The following is a 23,026-nucleotide window of genomic DNA, read 5'->3' as shown; positions in this document are numbered from 1 at the left end:
GCAAATGCCGTCTCTGTCATTTAATGGTTGCAAGGAGTGGGAGAGGGCTGGGACTTTTTTTAAAATTGTCCTGCCCTTACAAAGCGTGGATATTCTTCTTCTAATTTATGAGGGGGACGGGGGTGGGGTGGGGCAATTTGTTCATTATAATAGCTGAAAGAATTATCCTAACTTAAAAAAGAAAATATACGGTTTGAAAGAGAATGCCAGGTTAGAAACGTAGGACAAATCTATGTCTCGTCGCCATGGTTCTTTTCCCCATGCATGATTTTGTACTATTTGATCCTTCTTTACATCACTCAATAGTTTTCTTACCAATACACCTCTGAGATACAGTGTTGTACCTAAAATATCAAGAACAGGGGATATGTCCCCCACCCTCCAATTTTGGCGGACACATATTCACATAATTATTATGATCATGGTCTTGTATTTTTATTTTATGTAATATATATATATATATATATATATATATATATAAAATCATAGCCCATTGCAAAAACTGAGGACCACGTGTCAAATGGGTCAGCCATGTCTTAATGCGTCCTCCTCGTTAAAGATAGTTTATTATTATTATTATTATTATTATTATTATAGGAAACGTGCATTATATAATGCACCAGTAATGTTAACACTGGGTCAAAACAGCCCATCATAATCGAGGTTAGATAGAATTTGTCGAAAACTCTCTGGAAAGACGTATAGTTCATCTTCGTCCAGATGAGACAATATTGTTTCGTGATAAATTCTAGATCTCCGCAAACGGGTCACAAAGTTCGCAATCTACAGTAAATTCCTACTGAGCTAATGAACATTTCGAAGATTGCCTCCAATTTTGCATCTTCAACGTAATTTAGGTATGTCTCCGTTTCAGAGGCGTAGCTGGGGGGGGGGGAGGGGGGCAGGGGGGTACATATGTCCCCGGGCGCCAAGGTACAGGGGCGCCAAAATAAGGCTTACAACGTTACATTATAATAAGTAAACAAGGGTAATATTCAAAAAATGTGATTAAACGGGGAGGGGGCTGGGGCGCCAATTTTATAGTTCGTCCCCGGGCGCAAAATATCATAGCTACGCCTCTGCTCCGTTTTCATTACTGGGCAACATAGGACTTTCAATGATAAGTAATTTGTAAAGATAAAGTCAAATTAACATGTAATAGTTTCTATCTGTTAAGCTTAAACCCATATGACAGCCCATTCGTAAACACTGGAAAGTGCTGCTATGGTGTCTTGTACAGTGTCACCAGGGATAACCTTTAAATCTTAAATGTTGCATGAAACGCTCACATTATGTGGTTTACGTTCCAAACACGTGGCCAAATGCCAGCTAGTGATAAGTTTTGAATACTTCCTCTTTTGAACTCTATACGTTGTAGAAAAATTGTAGCTAGTGAAACACTGCAGTCTTTATAATTTACCAAACATTAATTATTTATTATAAATAGTGTGTGTTTTTTACACTTATACACGTGTGTTTGAGATACGTTGTGGTTTTGACACCTCGACATGCTTACCTGGGTGTAGGTTGTGGTTTCTACACTTGTACACGCACGTGTGGCTTCGATACTTTGTCGGTTTTACGCTTCTTATATCCACTGCACTGAAAACGTGTCAGTATTTGTGTTTGGAATTATTGTAATTTGTATTTCAATATACTCTGCGTCTTATTTTGGTGGCGGAAAGCAAACACAAGTGTCGACGATTTTTTGAAGAAGAAAAGAAAAACCACGACATAAATGTAATCAACGGTCGCAACATTGCAACATTTATATGAATATGCCGTTTAAAATATCAAAAACGATGTATCAAACTCGCATTAATGATTAGGGTCAAATAGGCGTCTTTGCTCCCCTCTTTCCAATCTGCTTCCCTCGCGAGGGAAATCAATGATAATTTCAGGTCTCTGGGCTCCTAGACCTCGTGCACTCTGGGAAATCTTCCTTCATCTGTTCTAATATTTGTTTCGGATTATATATAGATGAATCGTGTAGCAGACTGCAAATTTTTATTTAAACAAAACATGAATTGAAGAAGATTTTGTCGGTATTGTCTATATTCTGTGCTTACAACTATTTAGCAGAGAAAATATACTCATGTAAAACAGCTGATTTGTTTATAATGTTTCAAAAGGCATGCAGCAAAATGGATACCTTTTTATTTGAAAAAGGGGGTTAATGTGATGTATGGAAAAAGGAAAAGGCAAATAAATTTGTGAAAATACATCTTATAACAATAATATTGAGATATTAGTTGTCTTGATGGCAACGCCTCTACATCATATGTACAAAACGTTTGAGAATTGACACCAACCGTTTTTTTTTTTTAATCGTAAATTCCCTACTTTACTTGGTGTATTTTGCCAAAACAAATACTCGCGCATTTTAATAATTCTTTCTTTATCTTTCATTCTTCTTTTCCTTCCATCTCATTGGTGTTATTGAAAGCTTTATCTTACATGCTTACTAATATTTACCAGAGAAAACATGTCCATAAAAGATAGATAGAATACATTATTATGTATGCGAAGGCATGCATAGACGCTATTCAATCAGGACTTGCGTGACGTAATAAAAAAGGCAGTAAAACTTGTAAAACTTATACTAGTAATAATAACACTACTAATAATGATACGCGTAATAATAACACTACTAACACTGATACTAGTAATAATAACACCACTAATACTGATATTAGTAATAATAACACAAATAGACTGATGCTAGTAATAATAACACAACTAATACTTATACTAGTACTAATAACACAACTAATACTGATAATAGTAATAATAACACTACTAATACTGATACTAGTAATAATAACACAACTAATACTGATACTAGTAATAATAACACTACTAATACTGATACTAGTAATAATAACACAACTAATACTGATACTAGTAATAATAACACTACTAATAATGATACTAGTAATAATAACACAACTAATACTGATACTAGTAATAATAACACAACTAATACTGATACTAGTAATAATAACACTACTAATACTGATACTAGTAATAATAACACTACTAATACTGATACTAGTAATAATAACACTACTAATAATGATACGCGTATTAATAACACTACTAATACTGATACTAGTAATAATAACACTACTAATAATGATACGCGTAATAATAACACTACTAATACTGATACTAGTAATAATAACACTACTAATACTGATACTAGTAATAATAACACAACTAATACTGATACTAGTAATAATAACACTACTAATACTGATACTAGTAATGATAACACAATTAATACTGATACTAGTAATAATAACACTACTAATACTGATACTAGTAATAATAACACAACTAATACTGATGCTAGTAATAATAACACTACTAATACTGATGCTAGTAATAATAACACAACTAATACTAGTAATAATAACACAACTAATACTGATAATAGTAATAATAACACTACTAATACTGATACTAGTAATAATAACACATCTAATACTGATACTAGTAATAATAACACTACTAATACTGATACTAGTAATAATAACACAACTAATACTGATACTAGTAATAATAACACTACTAATAATGATACTAGTTATAATAACACTACTAATACTGATACTAGTAATAATAACACTAATAATACTGATACTAGTAATAATAACACTACTAATACTGATAATAGTAATAACAACACTACTAATACTGATACTAATAGTATTTGCGTACTAGTTTTCATGGCAGCAATTCTGCACACAGAAAATTGGTTTATGCACAAAATAGACAAATTTTGGCAACGAATTTTTTGAAACTGATGTGAAGTAAAGAAAAAGAAAAGTCAGAAAACCCTGAAAGAAAATCTTTAATATTTGATCATTAGCTGAACTGAAAACATTGTCATTTACATGAAATACTGTAATTTAAGAGAACATAACAACGTTATTCTTACAAAATGGGATAGACACACATACATACACATTCACACGACAGAAAAATAATAGCATAATAATACATATGTGTCATAGTGTGGTACTAGTTGCCCTGGAATAAATGTCATTTACATAATATCATGAAGTAATTACCGAGTGGGTCGATAAAAACGTAGAGAAAAATAGTACAACATAAATATTTATGAACATAATTTTGTCCCATTGTTATGAACAGCAGCTGCACCGGAAATTACATATTAAATATAAATCCTAGAGAATAGTACAGCAAGCAAATAACAAAGACACAAATCTGCATATAAAACCTTCATAATAATGGTACTTGCCGCCACGAGTTCGAATGTTAGTTGTACTGTAACTAATTCCATTTACATAATATGCATAAATCTGAGAGTACATTATATATCCAAAACTATTTCATAACATTGTACGCAAAAGTAGCCCCATACAAATATGTATGATAATTCAACCTAACTGCCCTTTTTATCACCTCACACTGAGATAACGCTAAAAACAAATCGTGTTTAACATAAGAGTGGTTTTGACATTACGAAACATGTCCAGCGATATATTTTGAAATAGTGTTTGCCTTACAGTGTCAATGTGCATTATGATATTAATTTCATACAAACAATCTGCATCAAAATAATTGCAAAATATCTCCTGAAAATAGGATAATAAAAGTAGAGAAAAAGGAGTTGATGAGAATACAGCAATTATAAATGTTACTATTTTCAGGTGTTAAGAGCGAAGGAAATTTTTAATCTGTGGTAGAGGTTTAATTTTAATCTGTGGTAGAGGTTTAATTTTAATCTTCTAGTGAATCTGATTATCTTTACGTAGACTTGTTCCAGGACTATGTAATTAATTAGACAGGTATACGATTATCTCTACGTAGACTTGTTCCAGGACTATGTAATTAATTAGACAGGTATACGATTATCTCTACGTAGACTTGTTCCAGGACTATGTAATTAATTAGACAGGTAGACGAGAAAAACAGGAACTCATGTCTCATTGTGAAATAATGGTGACAATTCCCATCTCTATGTAGGTTGACTGAATAATTATCATGATGAGTGTATGCAAGAATCAACTCGACTCTTAAGAAAAGGAATAAAAAACAGTATGTACAAAAGGGCCGTATGCTGTATTGCAAAATAATGCAATGTCTATGTTTATACAAATTGAAAAACTATTTTAATTAGTTTCAGAACACGTGAATACAACTAATGCGCGCTCTTTTAACTAACTTGTACCTTTTCAGGTATCATATTACCATAACTTCAATTCAGCATCATAACGTGATTCATTCTTGGCACAGTCTTTTACGCTGTGCAACGTTCAGTTGTTAGCTCATTTCGTGTACTTCGGTCTCCTCGAATCTAACGAAAACCCGACTACTTCATGGTCCTCGCAGAGCCTTATGTCTCACGACTGGAAATCATAAAGTCGACAGTTTGAGCTTCATATGTTTTGTTACCAGTCAGAGATATAGTTATTTTTAAAGGTAGATTCTGACTGGCTGATAGTGAAAACTCAAAATCACGCTCAAGCTCAGTTATTTGACCTTCAAGCCTGATCTCAAAATGAACTTTGGAAAGAGAAACATCTTTTTTAAATTCTTGAACAAGAAGTCATTATTTCGCATTTTCCTGACAAATTGAAACAGGAAAATTGATCATAGCCAGTCTTATAACAATAGACTAGCTAAACGTCATTTAACGTATCCATTGCTTTGGATCCCTTGTACAACATTTCCATGAAAACATCCTCTAAACAATTTCCTCGTGCTGTTTCTAGCGCTGTATTACCATCATACGTCACAGCGTTGATGTCTACTCCTGGAAGAGTAAACAGAAAATTGAGTACCTTCGCGTTTCCAGTTTCTGCAGCCCTGTGAAGCACGGTTTGTCCAGTCTTAAGCTCTCTGGCGTTAACATCGGCGTTCTTTTCCACAAGGAATTGCATCAACTTAAGATTTTCACTCATTGCGCAAAGATGAAGGCAGGTTAGACCCTCACAGTTTCTCACTTCTAGACTTCGGTTAAATGTCTGAGATTCAGCCAAAACCTTTGCAATGCTGAGGTCCCCTTCTGCCCTGCACACAATGTGAAGAACCGTATCTCCTCTGTGATCCTGATGGGTGACCGAGGCGCCTCTCTCCACAAGTCGTTTAACAACTGTTGTCTGCTGCGTTAAAACCGCCAAATGCAGCGCCGTCTGAAACAGACGGTTTTGTATGTCCAGTAGGTTTGAATCCGGACACGCGTCGATGACACGAAGTACAGCTTCCTCCTTGCCTTGTATGATACATCTGTGAAGAACAGTATCCCCGTCTTCGTCCTGGACAACACATGCTATACAAGCCATGTCTATCCATGAGGAGTGACTTGGGTCAAAATTACTTTGCAAATGTCCAGAAGGCAAACCTACTAAACTGGACTCCTGCAACGTGATCAATCCAAAGTCATGGCAGAGATTATAGAAATGTAGGGCTTTGTTTTGCTCATCAAACAATCCCTTTTGATTTAACGAACGCATGCTTGATTTTTCCGGGGCAAAGGCTGTTGGACGGTTGCACATTACATCACACATTTTCATAGCATTGATGAGTTTGATCAACTGTGTGCAATGTGTCAGGTTGAGTGCCTTGTCAAACCTTTGCGCAATCAAAGAGTTCCTGTGAAAAAGAAATTAAAAATGATCACTTGGAAAATTAATGCAATCATTGATTTTCTAACAAAAAATATGTTTAAATTACGAAAAAAGTATTACCTCATTAAATATATCTTTAATTGGTCATTTTAAATTATTATAACTCATGAATTGCTCCTATTTTAATTTCAAAAAATGTGCAAATCGTTATAAAAGCTATCAACCGAAACGATTATAACCAACATTCCTTGCCATAGATTAAATATTGTCAATATAAATATACAACCAGTCTCCGTCTCAATTTACGTCCTGCATCCTGAACGTTGATTCAATAAAGTGCATTAAAGAAAACGAGTTTTGTAATACGTTTAGTGATCAATGAGACTAATCATTTTAGACACACGTACAACCCTATCTATTTATTTTTCTATGTATCCTACGCAGTTCCCACATCCTTCTACTGTTTATAGTACTTAACTCTTACTTGTGATACGAGTCGTGAGTTTGCAAATTATAAAGTATGCGTAATTAACTTACTTGTTGAAAACCGCACAAGATGTATATCTGTGTAAATATATCTCGAAGCGTGATATACTGTAGTGAGAACTGAACTCTGCAGTCGCATATGTATATGCTTCGTGGATTTTCCTAAAGATAAAAATAACTCTCAAGTACAAACACACTTGTAATAGTGCTGAAAATATCACAATAACTTTTCAAGTGTAAGAAACCGTTACGGCTTTCCTCGTAGTAAGAAAAACTCAGATACTTCAGGAAATATATGAATGTGAGCTGGAGTGCTTTTGGAATTGAAAAACCTTGTCAAGAGACACAAAAGTAAGAGAATATATAATTACAATAATTTAATGAATACGTATTGTGGGGGTCTGTTGTGACTGTGCGTATCTCTCTCTCTCTCTCTCTCTCTCTCTCTCTCTCTGTTATGGCTCCAAACTGTACAGCAGACAGTCCTCACGGTTCTTTATAATGTAGCGAGTCTGTTGCTATCTTTATCGTTCGCAAAACGTGTGAAGTCAGTGTTTTCAGCACTTTGACATTTTTGCGTAAATAGTCAGTATAACCACCATTGTCGACATTTTACGAATAAATACTATCACTGACATTTTTCCAGTAAATAATCAGTGTTAATACCATATTTAACATTATTCGTGTAAACAGTCACTATTTAAGTAACTATTACAAACAAATTGCGTTTTTTAAAAAGTTCGTAAATCAATAATTTCTTCGTTAACTGAAATGTAGAAATATATTCGGATGTATTTGTTTGATCGTGATTCTTCCTGAAACCTTTTAATCGTTTCATTCTCGTAATTTTTTAATTTTTTTTAAAAATTATTCCACGAATCGTGTACGATTATGTGGGTATGCTTCGCGGCGTATTAAAGTTAGATATCAGACGGAAATAAATCTGACTGATGAAGTATTTTAACTGATCAAAGTCGATTTAGTAGTAGTAGTAGTAGTAGTTGCAGCTGAAGTAGCAGCAGTAGTAGTAGTCGTTGTTGTTGCTGGAGTGGGTGGCTCTATACCTAATAAAAATGTTTAAAAAATAGAATCGAAAACAGTCTTACTGAAAGAGAAAGTCGTTAATCTAATCCAAGATAATCCGCCTAGATATTACTATAAGATTACTCTAACCCACTGATAATCATCTGACAGCAGATAAACCACAAGTCATTTCCTGGGCCGAGAAATTCCAGTTTTAATTTATCTTTATTGGCAGAGCTGAGATTTTATTTCTGTTATACGTATTCAGTTTTAGCAAAGATAGATTAATGACCATATGCTGAAATTTTTTTTGTTGTGCTGAAACATATTTTCATTTTAAAGTACTCAAACATAATTACTCAGTGCATGTATGTTTGGTCCTTGGGAATTATTAAAAGTCGTAACTCGTAATACCTTTTTAGGGGTCATTCTTTTAGTGCGTACGCAAAAATCTGGCAAAGCTTGACACCCCGTACACATGCATACTTTTGTATAACCCCCACCTGCGTATGTACGCTTGACGCCACCCACCCACCCCAATTCTATAGAACGGCCTATATTTAATCCACGCAGAAACCATAAAGGATTAATAACATTAAAGTTTTTAATAAAACTGATAGTCCTCCGACGTTGAATATCTGGCTGCATCAAAGAAATAAGCTGCGTAACTCTAAACAATTTGTCTAGTGTCCGCTAAAATTTTAACACCGACTGAGTCGAACAAGTAATGTATTAGATAAATTAATATCGAGGTTTCACCCCCACCCACCCCTGTTTCCTATGCGTACTACCTTATCCTTAGACCCAACCCCCATCCGCAAGCGTATGCATTTGGGTTACCCCCTCCACCTCCATGTGTACGTACTAAATGGACGGCTCCGTACCACCTTTAATCAGACATATAGTTAAATATTATAGAATATACTATATCTAACGAGCAGTAAAGGACGGACTCTAGGACTTGTACATTTAAATGCAACTCTAAGACTTGTACATGTAAATGCAACTCAGTTTTTTTTAATAAAAAAGAGGATTAGAAGAAAACGTTTTTCTTATTCATATTAAAAATAGTCTACTCACTGTATATGAATGTAAAACGCTATAAATACATATTATTCAATGATATGCCTAAATTACATTTTAACACAAATGTTAATTAGATTTCAGTTGCTGATTGTTTTTGTAAATATTATCAAACAATGTTTTTTGAGGAGGTGAAACGTATCAAGTTTCAACGTTCACAGCTGACTAAAATTTTAATAGATTGCTGGTGCACCCGTTTCTCCTTTTCTGACTGAACTACTCTTTCTCTCTCTCTCTCTCTCTCTCTCTCTCTCTCTCTCTCTCTCTCTCTCTATATATATATATATATATATATATATATATATATATATATATATATATATATATATATGTATATATTCCAAGTGCACAAGGAAATTATGTCGGTTTACTTACTTTCCGGTACATATCTCGCAGCAAACATCTGCAAAAACCACACAGGAAATTCTTGGTTTCATGTGAATTTTCTTGACCTGGATTCAAAGTTAAATTACATTATACCAAAGACTTAAAAAAAATGTCACTAACATCTACCTCACTTGGTGCTCAGCATTAAGAGGTTAGTGTTAAGACTGGTCGGCCTGATGTCAGGATAATGTGACTGGGTGGGACATCATGCTAAATGTCTGCGGCATTATGCCGCCCCAGTGCTAGAAAGTCACTATAAACTGTAACACTGCAGGCATCGTAGCGATATGACTAAATTTTTTTTAAAGCTACGTTAAAAATCCAGTTCACACACACACACACACAAACACACACACACACACACATAAGCACACATTTTAAGTTTTCTAGTACTAGCAGTGTGTTCTATCTTTGCGCGGCTGGCTCGGCCTTCACCTATACCTGTACATAATAGGCTGTTGGTAGAAACCGTGGGAAATCCCCGGTCATTATCTAGGACAATAGCCGAGTTAGTATAAAAACATCGAATCGATTGCACGTGCCGCATTTAGCATTTCGTAGCAGTATTAAGTACGGAAATTTGGACAGAATCTTTTACGTACATTGCTATATGACCGATAACCGAATTTTTATGACCTAGATACGTCAAGACCCTGAACTTGTAGCAAAACATTCTTGCTTATCCAGTCAGTGTAAGAACGGTGTGTGTGTGCCTGTGTGTCTATATGCGCAGTCGTGTGTGTGTGTGTGTGTTAGACCAACAAGTTATGTGTTGTTTTTTTTATTTTCGGGCATAAAAAGGCAGATAACACCTTACTGGTTCCTACTTTACTGAAGACGCAAAGACAGATCATGTCCGTCCTTTCGTATGCACGCTCCTTCGTGCAATCTTTTTTTTTTTTCTTTCAGAGCCCCTGCCCCCAACTTGTTCAGCTGGGACTATTTTTCGAGCAAGGATTTTCTTCTTGTACCTTAAGATAAATGAAAATTCCCAAATAATATAATGGACATAACTTCTTTATTTCTATAAACAGAGATTAAATATTTTTTCATTTGATACTGATGACAATGTTTTTTTCTATACATGCAACTAGATGACAGAATTTTAGGGTTTTAAACATGATTTCTTTGTGTATCCTACCGTAAGCAACCTAGTCATTATCACAGTGCAACCTAGTCATTATCACAGTGCATTTCATTAAACGTTTTATTATAAAACGGACTGTCGTACATTCTTTACAAGGATAAAACGACGGTGAAAGACATTTAAGCAATGATATAAGGTAAAGTTGTAAATATGAGGAAAACCCAATTACCGCACACGCATGTAAATTGTTTACTGTTGATGTTTCTTTTACAACATATAATGCTATCTTATGTTTCCTATTAATCGGATGTGTGTTAGTTATAAAAATTTTGAAGTTCCTTGCTTTGGTACACAATTAATCTTGATTTTATAAGAAATTAACCTCACGAGCCTGTCTTTACTTCTTCTCACACTTTGGGGGGCCCCGAGTGGCCGAGTGGTCTAAAGTGCTCTCCCTTACGGATCACTGTCATCTCAATTCTGTCTGCGTGGGTTCGAGTCTAGGATTCGGCCAATGTGGGTATGTGAGAAAGCTTGCCAGTACCTTCTCGTGGGTCGGTGGTTATTCCCGGTTCTTCCTCCACCATTAATACTGGCCGCCATGCATAGCCTATCGTGTGCTGAAAAATGGCGTTAAACCCCACAACAACAACAACAACCTTCTCACGCTTTCATTTATTTTTTCTTTCATGCATGCTGAGTAAAATTTCAACTGTTTATGACAACGCAAAATTAACTGACAATTTTTAAGGTTGCAAGCAATTGTTAACCTCAGAACAATATTGGTCATCACGAAAGACTAGAAGTTCTACATGGACCCTTTTTAAAGTTCTAGGTTATCAACAAGTACAGACGTACTAGATGCGACGAACATGAGGAATTGAAAGAAGGTATTCGGCATGCTTTGGATAACTACCTGAATATGATGTAAGATAAAATGTCATCACTAGAACTGATCAGACAGGCAAGATAGGGAACTGAACTGTTGTTGTTGATGTTCTTTTTTTTTTCAAGATAATGTAAGAGTCTTTTGGAAAATTTAAAATAGAATTCAGCTATGTAGAATATTCTACTCATAATATTTAAATACCGTGAAGACGAATATAGAACTGGTGAACTGATGAGTTACAATATAGCAATGAAGTACAAAAATGCTTTTAACCGGCATATTGGGCACACGATTTAATTTCTGGGGTGGGTGAGGGAGAAGGAAGGGATTTATTAAAATATAATTTCAGGCATTCACATAACGTGAAAACATACTGCTCTAATTTATGGGAAAAAAGAACCAATGTACTCACTATAATAACTTAATAATCTGTCTTGGCGCAAAAAAAGAATATAATCACCTTTGAAAGATAACGTCTAGACTCCACAGCATGAAAAAATTAAATGGTTGGTCCGTAAGAGCGTTATAAGAAGAAAAACATGGTGAGAATAGTAAATGAACTGCTTGTCTCTTGTCACTCTTCATTCTTTTCCCATTGCATAATTTTGTACTGTTGGACCATTTTTGATATCTGTGAATGGTTTCCTTACTAATACATATATGAAATGCAGCGTTGCATCTAGGATACCAAGAGCATTGGACACTATGTCCGCCACCCTCTAAATTTTGGAGGTCATAACATTTTAAAGGGACAAAGGCAAACTGAAGCATGTAATGCACTAATGCTTTAAACTGAGACGATCTTGTTTGTTTGGACAGTTTTGCCACCATAACTTTTACGTCTGCACTTAACCATCAATTTTCTTTGGAAGCTTACAGGATTGCAAGGAAGACGGTTATCGTGCACTAAAGTAATTCGTAAATCATTAACATGTCCGTATATCTGGTTAACCGGAAATTAGCTGTACCATTGGAATTTTCCTTTAGGGATGCTGCTCTCATTTCACTTCAGTTTTGAATAACTAATACCAGCATTTATTATAAACATCCCGTGTTTTCCTAATTGTCTTGTCAAATTAATAAATCACGGGTTGTTACCCTGGAAATACATTAAAGAAGCAGCTGACAAAAGACTTAAAAACCACAGACCTTGAATATTTTAAATGCAAGACGTATTACTTAAAATTGAAATTAATTGTCACCTTGCAGTTTTCATCGCCTTAAGTGACGTAGACCATTGCTAACGCCATCGTAGTTCGCCGCGGAAGTACATTCACTAAAGAAATGTCGATTTTATTATTATATTATTTTTTTTTACATTCTTTTGTTACGTGTTTAGGCTTTAATTAGCAGTAACAAAGAAAGAGTGAAAACAACAAGCTTTATAAAATGTAACAAATAATTTATTTTCTTGGAAAAAAAATGTAAAAATATTTTTTTAAAATTAAGAACTTATGGTTTTAAGACCCAAATCCAAAAGTGATCCTTGAATAATCCACGAATTAAACTTTAGAAGTCCTAGTAATGAAATGTTCTAATGAATTCAAGTTTGAATCCCGACAAAAATCCAAAATGGAAGGCGATAACGTATACTGTGGCCTTTATATTACGGATTTGTCTACAGTTCTTTGTTTATCCACAAACATCATTCCGGTGTTTGAATTTCTAAACAAAATTTAAACAAGTGTGTTTGTCCAATAATTGTGTATGAGCACTTAAATATTCACAGAGAAACGAATTAATCTTTTAGAATCAAAATAGTTTGAAGAAAATTTAAAATATACCGTAACTGGTCACAACAGAAAAAAACAAAACACCTTACGTCCAAGTGTTTAGAAGCCCGACTTACTAATTTCTCTATAGACAAAGGTTATACAGTAACTTGAGACGCAAAACAGATTCGCAGATGAGAGTCAATCCTCCAGAATTTCCAGAACAGCTTAAAAGTATTAACGTCTAAAGTCACGTAGTCCCAGTCAGCCTCGATTTCACTATTATTATTCACACATTAAGAATGAATTATAAAAGTTATTTACTTGGTTCTCAATCAAGGTCAGAAACTAGGTCAGCAAAATAATACAATGTTCTATTTTTAGGTTTTACGACTAAACAGTCAGGTCAAACTAATTTCTGGAAAATATCAAATTCCTAGTAAACAAAATTATATTACTTTGGCATGCAATGAAATTAAAATAAAAAGATTTTCAAACTTACAAATAATTAAATTAAATCAAATATAAATTAAATCAAATATACATAACAACCTAACAAAACAGGCGCGTGGATAGGGACACACGATCAAAATCTCGTGGACATAGGACAAAATATCCTGAAATATGCCAGTGTCAGTGCTTACCTACACCATCCTTTCCTACTCCTACCTGCTCGGCCTATACTATCTCCTTAGTAACCAAGCCGGTGGACTATCATCTTCGCTAGCCAAGGTTCAGATGTGTTAACTTTATCTACAACTTGGCGAATCGGTCAGATTTTGTAATTATTCGTGTCTCTGAATTTCATTAGATGCGACAGCAAAGCTTATTTCATCCATCTTCGTTAGCCAAGTGACAAGCATATCTAGACCTTCGCAGATCGAACAAATATATTGATGCATCGTCCTAGCGACATCTGTTGAATTTCATGATTTGCATCCTATAGTCTATAATGTCAACTAACCAATAGTGTGGCGCATTCTACATCAGCCGAAAATAGTGGAGACGACATAAAAATGATGCTTTGATAGTTTAACACTGAAGGCTATGTACATATATACATACATACATACATACATACATACATACATACAGGGGCCCCGAGTGGCCGAGTGGTTCCTACTTTACTGAAAACGCAACAACAGATCCTGTCCGTCCTTGCGTATGCACGCTCCTTCGTGCAATCTTTTTTTTTTTTTATTTAGAGCACAATTAATCTTGATTTTATAAAAAATTAACCTCACGAGCCTGTCTTTACTCCTTCTCACACTTTGGGGGGCCCCAGGTGGCCTAAAGCGCTCTCCGTTACAGATCACTGCTATCTCACCTCTGTCTGCGTGGGTTCGAGTCTAGGATTCGGCCAATGTAGGTACGTAAGAAAGCTTGCCGGTACCTTCTCGTGTGTCGGTGGCTCTTCCCAGGTTTTTCCTCCACCATTAATACTGGCCGCCATGTATAGCCTATCGTGTGCTGAAAAATGGCGTTAAACCCCACAAGAACAATGACAACAACTAGAGGGACACCATTACAGGTGTATTTTAGCGGAAGGTATTTGTGCAAACACGGACCGTCACTGGAAAATTGCTTATTTATCAGTCCATTCAAGTTGTGTGCTCCCCTTGTCTCGATCATGTAGGAACAGTGTTCAAATTTAAACAATTTAATTTTGATTGGACGGGCCACCACATCCAATGAAATTCACAGACCCGACGCACAGCAGAACTATATGCCATATACGCCAAGGTGTAGATAGGGTTTTCACATCGGAACCTTGACTAGCGAACATGCAGTTTATCGTACGTCTCTGGTAGTGAGAAATTTCTCAAATATTACATTCGTAAGTTTCTTTGTGCCAATGTTTAACGTACGTTTGATCTTGAGCCTCCAAACTTTCCTCTTTGAAATGGTAGTATTTGTATTTCATGATATATGATTGCATTGCTACAACGGACAGTTAGAGTTGTACTACATCATTGCGCTGCTACAACAGAGAGTTAGAGTAGTTCTGCATCATTGCGTTGCTACAACGGACAAATAGATTTGTACTATATCACTGCGTAATTACAACAGAGTTGTACTATATTTTTGAGTTGCTACAACGGACAGTTAGAGTTGTATTACATCAATGCGTTGCTACAACGGACAGTTAGAGCTGTACTCCATCATTGCGTAACTACAACATATAGTAGAATTGTTCTCTTCTGAGATAAATGTACTTTGCTATTTTAGTCGCTGTCTGGTACAACATTGAGATAGAGAGAGCCAGTGAGACAGAGCCAGAGTGAGAGACAGAGATAGATACAGTAATAAAGTGACTAAAATCGTTAAAAACATTATGCTACTACTTTTAATTGAACCAAAAAATAAATAGTTTTAAGGAAAGGACTGGAAAAGTGAAGCTGACTATTCAATCAAAAAATGAAATCGATGACTTAGACATAATTTTAAAAGAAATTCTTTTACATTATGTTACGAAAGCTTACTTTGCAAGTGCAACAAGTGCGACTGAAGAATTATTTTCGGTGTGGGGTGGAAGGGGGAAATATGTAGTGGTCAGTTATTAAGTTCTACAGATATAGGCCAAAACACGTTTAGAGATGAAACCCTTGCCCACGAAATGCCATTTACTTATTTCAGAGTTACTCGTAAGTTCACTCAAATCTATACAGTTGACTGTCAAATGATTGCTGTAACTGTACATAAACAAGAGCATTTTAGCATGTACACTCTGTCAAATGATTGCTGTAACTGTACATAAACAAGAGCCTTTTAGCATGTACACTGTCAAATGATTGATGTAACTGTACATAAACAAGAGCAATTTAGCATGTACACTCTGTCAAGTGATTGCTGTAACTGTACATGAACAAGAGCCTTTTAACATGTACACTCTGTCAAGTGATTCCTTTAACTGTACATAAGCAAGAGCCTTTTAGCATGTACACTCTGTCAAATGATTGCTGTAACTGTACATAAACAAGATCCTTTTCGAATGTACACTCCTTCAGTGATTGCTGTAACTGCACATGAACAAGAGCCTTTTAGCATGTACACTCTGCCAAGTGATTGCTGTAAATGTGCATAAACAAGATCCTTTTAGCATGTACACTCTGTCAAGTGATTGCTGTAACTGTACATAAACAAGATCCTTTTAGCATGTACACTCTGTCAAGTGATTGCTGTAACTGTACATGAGCAAGAGCTTTTCATCATGTGCACTCAGTCAAAATGATTGCTGTAACTGTACACAAACAAGAGCCTTTTAGCATGTACACTGTCAAATGATTGCTATAACTGTACATGAACAAAAGCAATTTCGCATGTACGCTTTGTCAAGTGATTGCTGTAACTGTACATAAAAACGAGCAATTTAGCATGTACAATCAGTCATGCGTTTGCTGTAACTGTACATAAACAAAAGCAATTTAGCATGTACACACTGTCAAGTGATTGCTGTAACTGTACATAAACAAGAGCAATTTAGCATGTACGCTGTCAAGTGATTGCTGTAACTATACATGAAGAAGAGCAATTTAGCATGTACACTCTGTCAAGTGACTGCTGTAACTGTACATAAACAAGACCAATTTAGCATGTACATTCTGTCAAGTGACTGCTGGAAATGTACATAAACAAGAGCAATTTAGCTTGTTCACTCTGCCAAGTGATTGCTGTAACTGTACATAAACAAGAGCAATTGAGCATGTACACTCAGTCAAATGATTGCTGTAACTGTACATAAACAAGAGCCTTTTAGCATGTACGCTCTGTCAAGTAATTGCTAAAACTGTACATAAACAAGAGCAATTTAGAATGTACACTGGCAAATGATTGTTGTATGTGTACATAAACAATAGACTTTTAGCATGTACACTCAGTCAAATGATTGCTGTAACTGTACATGAACAAGAGCAATTTAGCATGCACTCAGTCAAATGATTGATGTAACTGTACATAAACAAGAGCAATTTAGCATGCACACTCAGTCAAATGATTGATGTAACTGTACATGAACAAGAGCAATTTAGCATGTGCACTCTGTCAAATGATTGCTGTAACTTTACATAAACAAGAGCCTTGTAGCATGTACACTCTTTCAAGTGATTGCTGTAACTGTACATGCCTTTTAGCATGTACACTCTGTCAAATGATTGCATCAGACTTAACACAACACTGCAGTGATATAAATACTCATGAGGGAATACATCCAACATAGAATGGGCCATTGTCTTTTAAGGAAAGTAAGGACTGATGCAATTCAAAATATTTGAGTTCTTCTGTTACTACAAAGTAACACTTTTAAACATTTGTTAATAAAATTATGTGGGTTAAAATTACATTTATCCATCTTTTTGTACCTGTATGGAGAAATGCTTCTGCAGCTGAGCTTTAGTCCAATTTTGAAGCTCTCATTAAGTAGTTTTAACAATAATGTAAAAAAAAAGATCACCCGAGGGAAGAAGGGACGCGTACTGTGTTGCGATCAATATGAATCAGTCAGTACACAACCAATGCTTGTAAAGGCACACAACTATTAAAGGGAATTAAATCCATAGGCTGAAGATAATATTTGTGCTACTTATTTCCCTTTAAACCATGAACCGTACAGCAGCGTTCCAATGGTAGATCGTTGATCACACATAATAATATTAAGTAGAGATAGATATATATTGTCAATAATATTATATACACGCATAAATATACACATGTATACATACATACACATAAAAATATACATGTATACATACATACACATAAACATACATACATACTTACACTGCATACATACATGTATGCATACATACATACATACATACATACGCACACTGACATACATACATGCATACATGCATAGATACATGCATACATACATACATACATACATACATACTAAAAGCAAAGACCGTCCATGTGGAATGCCTTTGTGTTAAGAAACCATATCATCCACATATTTATTTTGTCCAATCTATATGTGCCTGTAACAATTGCCACTTCAGTACTGCCGTTCCTAAATCTAGCAATAAAAATTTAAAACAAACACCAACAAGATGAAAGCGGATAAATACAGTCTTTTCTTTATTTTAGTTCAGGACAGAATGAACTTTTCAAAATACAGTGTTATTCACTTTAGTGATCATAGGTAGAACTTATGTACAGGTCCAGACCAAGGGATTTTGGCCCCACAGGCGAACTATAACTTTAACGTCCCACCACCCAAAGAGAAATAAAAGTTAACTTCTATCTAATTTGACGTCCCTTAAAACCTGACGCCCTAGCTGGCCTGTAAAGTCGGGCGGGTCCTTCCTATGTGATTGTCTGTTGTCTGCCATCCGTCGTCTGTCAGTCTCTTAGCATAAGTTTGTTATCGCTACTCCTATTAAAATACTTAGAAAAGTGCCTTAAAATTGTACATGTATATTGTTCACATAATCTAATTGGTTCTATTCAAACGGTGCTGGCATGGCATCCAATATGGCCGACACAGTTGCCATCTTGAAAATATTGTTCTTGCTACCCACATTACAGGGATGGTCATATCAATATTGGTTTTACACAAACATACTTCTTACGATGTCTAGTTTGTCTAAATGGACGTGGTGCCCATCTGATATCCAGCTATCTTTAAAGAAAATCTCGTTATAACAACCCCACTTAAACATAAAGTTGTATTGACGTTGCTTTTCAGCAGAAGCATTCTTATGATGGTCTTATTTGGAATAGGTGTCGATATGACATCCAAACTGAAAATCTTGTTATTGCTACTCCTTCTGAATAAAATACATATTTTGAAAATATATCTATCTCTACTTATCTCCAAATGAATGGATATATCAACATGGGTTTTCACCAACCTTCTTTTTATTATACCTAGGTGGTCATACATGGAAATAGTGCTAGCCGTACATCCATCCAATATGGCTGCCACGACGACTGTCTTAGCAATTTTGTTGTCATGACACCCGCTGAATGGATGATCATTATGAGATTAGGTTTCCACCAAAAAAAAGCTTTCTGATGAAAACAGTCCAAGCCAGCTTCCAGTGTGTTCACAAAAGTAGCTAATTTGAAAATCTTGTAATCACTGCAGAATATCAGAGATATTTTGGACACTATGCAGATTAAAGGAGGAAGTGGTCTCGTCTCGGATTTCTAGAAAATGAGAATTCTTTTCGCCCAGTAGAGCATCAGTCCCTTCGAGGGACTCTTGTCTAACTCATAAATCTCATCATCATTCAGTGATGCTTCGCCAATTAGTTTTAATGTGTTTTTTTATATGTACTGGTTCTAGTCCTACTATATTATTATGAACAGTCTTATAAATTCACTGTTTAAATTTAATAAAAACTGGGCGCATGTTTTTGTTTGTTTATTTGTAAAATTGCTATGACTAAACTGTCAATTTATAATATATCCGATAGGGCTTCGTGTTTCACATGATAACATAGACACTATAACAAGTATTTGAAACGGAGTGCATGAATTCGATATTCCTCTCCTCAATTTAATATTCCCCTGTTCCGTTTATAAAACATTTTCAAATGCTGTACATTGACCCTGGTTCAGAGTATAGCCAATGAAATGGAAGAATAAATATGGTAAATAAATAGGTAGAAATAAATAGAAAGTTTACAATAATCCGTCTAGAGACAGTTTTATGATTTGTATGCTTATATTCAGTTTATGACATTGTACGTTATATGATGGAGTAGGCCCCATTTTTCACTGAAAGAGCAAACCTACAAGATCAACCTTTCCATTTTCTATTTCTCCCGATTGCTACGAAGTATAGAGTGAATTGACGTTAATACTAATAGGAAGGGGCAAAAAAGGAGTTTTAGATGACAAGGGAAGCCAGTGATTCGTGCATATTCCTGATCACCAACGGTGCTATATAGCAAATAGGTACCAAAAATATTAGGTCTCCCCGGCGGGGAATTGAACCCCGGTCTCCCGCGTGACAGGCGGGGATACTTGCCACTATACTACCGAGGAGTTGCGAATGATATACAAGCTTGTCCTATGTAAATGTTCTCTATAACTCCTATTGTACCTCGTAGGTATACGCGCTAAATGGTTCATTTATACGATGGATGGAAAGACCACATGCAAAGACTTAGTCTAAAATGGCCGATGTTTTGTTTGTTTTCGAATTTAACGTAAACATGAATTTTGCGCAATTTATGAGATGCTTTATACTATCTGCATAGTGGGCTGAGTTGGGTATATCTTTCGACTATCTGAAAATCATAATTAAAACAGCCGATTTAGTGTTGTATTCCTCTTCACATGGCCAGAGACAAGCAGAACATTAAGGACTTAGCAAGGTGGGATTTTCTATTATCAAGTAGGATACACAAGGAAAGGAGAAGGAAATAATTGTTGTAGCGTGATACTATGCAAAAAATTATGCCAAGTAATTCCATTTTTTTGTCTTACGAGATATATATAACAATAATTATAACTAGTTTTTTTCATATAACGATAGAGACCATTTTTATTTTATAATAAGAGACCATATCATTACTTTATTGTGGGACTAGCACATGGCAGGCAATTCAACTGTGTTACATGCTAATATGCTCTCCTGGTACTTCTGGTGCTCACAGTCACGTGCTCCTGTATGCACTGCACCTCAACCTCTGACGTCACTATGGCGTCTTCAGCGTGCTCTTTGCGCCTTTTCCCACGTTCCCGCTCTTTGGGTGTCAAGCCTCCACTTCCACCCGGAAGGCTTCATGTAGAGTGTAGAATCAGAGGGGACCTATAATCTGGTCTCTCTACTGTACTCTAAGGAAAATTCATCACGCTGTCACGGACCATTCATCAGAATAATGGAAAATAAATTAACAGGCCAACTCATGCAACTCTAAGTATTGCATACACGCTTTGTTCCGTAATAATTGTGCTATAATAGTATTATTAATGAGTTCCAATACCTGCATACACATCCCTAATTGTTAACTTCCAGACATAGTAAAATATCATCATCAATAGCAATCATATGCATTTTCCACCCTAACAGACATACAAATATATAACTGACCATATATACCTGTATATAAATGACCATATGTACCTGTGCATAAGTCCAACAATGACTATATGTTCTTATACCGATAAGCAAGTACAGTTCTAACACAAATCTCTATAAATTCAGTTATGCATTAACCTGTAACATAGTAAAAAAAATGACACAATACATTAAAATTTGGGTTCAACAATCGTAACAATGTATCAATCTTACAAATTCCTTTTAACGAAAGTAGTACGAATATTCGGGCGAGGATATGTTACCTTAAGAAGCCTTCGTTCGCCGATCCCAACCTCGAATTCCACGAGAATTTCTTCTCTTTTACGAGGGGCAAGTTTCCCACTCAAGACTACCATCTAAACGTTCTGTGATCCTCCCATGGTTGGGTTCATCCATGTCCTAATTTCAAAACGAATTTAGCAAGAAAATAATGGCGTACTTGCGTAGAAAATCCGCCCTAAATATTAATATCTTAATTTTAATTGAATATGGTCGGGTCTCTTTGAAACTGCTTTGCTGGTTACTCTGTTTCCTATTTTCCACACAGTCTGAGTTCTTTCTTTCATGTCGGTAGGGAGTCAACAAACATCCTGGCTACGTACACCAGCTCTTTTGACTACGGTCTAACAAAGAGACAAAACGAATTAACTATACAAGATATATGTATACACGGAGGCATTGGCAAACTTTCCCAGAACGTGACAAACTGATGGATGCGACTTTTGTTCAACGGGAAGTGTGAAGTGGTTCTTTCTGTCTCATGCTGACGTGCATGTTTTGACGATGGACCATTTCAACATGCTTTCATTATATTTAAGTATTACAGACAGGGCCGGCGCTACCATATAGGCAAACTAAGCAGCCGCCTAGAGCGCTGATTTCAAGGGGGCGCATTTTAAAAAAAAAAATGTATTGTTTATAAATTTTGAAATTGATATTTCGGGGGGGGGGGGGGCAGAATCTAACCTTGCCTAGGGCGCCAGATAGTCTGGCCGGGTCTGGCGCCGGCCCTGATTACAGAACATACGTTTGTCTTGTTATTCTATTTGTCCATAAAAATATAAAAGTCAAGGTGCATTAAAGATTTTGAAATGTTTGTTCTGGTCTATATTATGAAATATTTGAAAACTTAGTCTTAAACTAGTTGAGCGAGATCTGTAATTGGGATTGCTGTGCATAACACAAGTGGTCTCCTTCGTACATAAACTGCGTACATGTATTGCATGCATACCTCATAATAATTACGGTTAGTGACAAATTCTTCCAAAACAGACTTCTTTTTAAAAAAAATTTAAAAAATCCAATCGAACTAAGATTCATCATACATTATACATTTTGAAATTCAACGTAGATTCACATCACGTGGTTTCACCTAAATAACAGCATAGAAGCTTCAGTGAAAAGTACATGTGCTGTACAAAATGAACACCAGTAGCAATTTGATTCTTAAGTTGCCCGCGATTCCCACCTTCTCAGCCAACTAAAACTACTGGAAGAGAAATACCGCATGCCGCGCCTGCACCGACAGCTCTGGCGTATGGATCATTATTCGTCTTATGACGAAATTTTTTATTATATTATATACAAACCTCTTTGTATGATGTTCTTTTGTGTTTGTATTATGTATAAACATCTTCATATGCTGTCATTTTGGCCTTTTATGATATGCCATCTTCTTTATATAATCTACTTTCATTCTTATATGATGTACAAACTTCTTTATATGAT

The 23,026-nt window shown here is 35.5% G+C and overlaps 1 protein-coding gene, 1 long non-coding RNA gene and 1 other non-coding gene across 3 annotated transcripts; 1 reads left to right on the top strand and 2 right to left on the bottom strand.

Annotated features, from left to right (window-relative positions):
• Window positions 1–3,839: 3,839 nt before the first annotated feature.
• LOC149800425 (B-cell lymphoma 3 protein homolog) lies at window positions 3,840–22,220 on the bottom strand. The gene is made up of 4 exons (XM_089960061.1): window positions 21,562–22,220; window positions 9,567–9,643; window positions 7,137–7,247; window positions 3,840–6,624 (listed from the first exon to the last, which is right to left on the bottom strand). The coding sequence occupies exons 1-4, from the start codon at window positions 21,652–21,654 to the stop codon at window positions 5,652–5,654; spliced, it is 1,254 nt and encodes a 417-aa protein (XP_089816187.1). The 5' UTR covers window positions 21,655–22,220; the 3' UTR covers window positions 3,840–5,651.
• LOC149800427 (uncharacterized) lies at window positions 7,332–19,622 on the top strand. Its single transcript, XR_016421379.1, has 2 exons — window positions 7,332–7,436; window positions 19,139–19,622. It is a non-coding gene; the product is annotated as an uncharacterized LOC149800427 (long non-coding RNA).
• Trnad-guc (transfer RNA aspartic acid (anticodon GUC)) lies at window positions 20,188–20,259 on the bottom strand. Its single transcript has one exon. It is a non-coding gene; the product is annotated as a tRNA-Asp (tRNA).
• Window positions 22,221–23,026: the final 806 nt, after the last annotated feature.

Source organism: Sinohyriopsis cumingii, chromosome 5, assembly GCF_028554795.1.
Source record: "Sinohyriopsis cumingii isolate HCF-2022 chromosome 5, ASM2855479v2, whole genome shotgun sequence".
Lineage (NCBI taxonomy): Eukaryota > Metazoa > Mollusca > Bivalvia > Unionida > Unionidae > Sinohyriopsis > Sinohyriopsis cumingii.
This window is presented reverse-complemented; position numbering and strand designations above follow the sequence as displayed.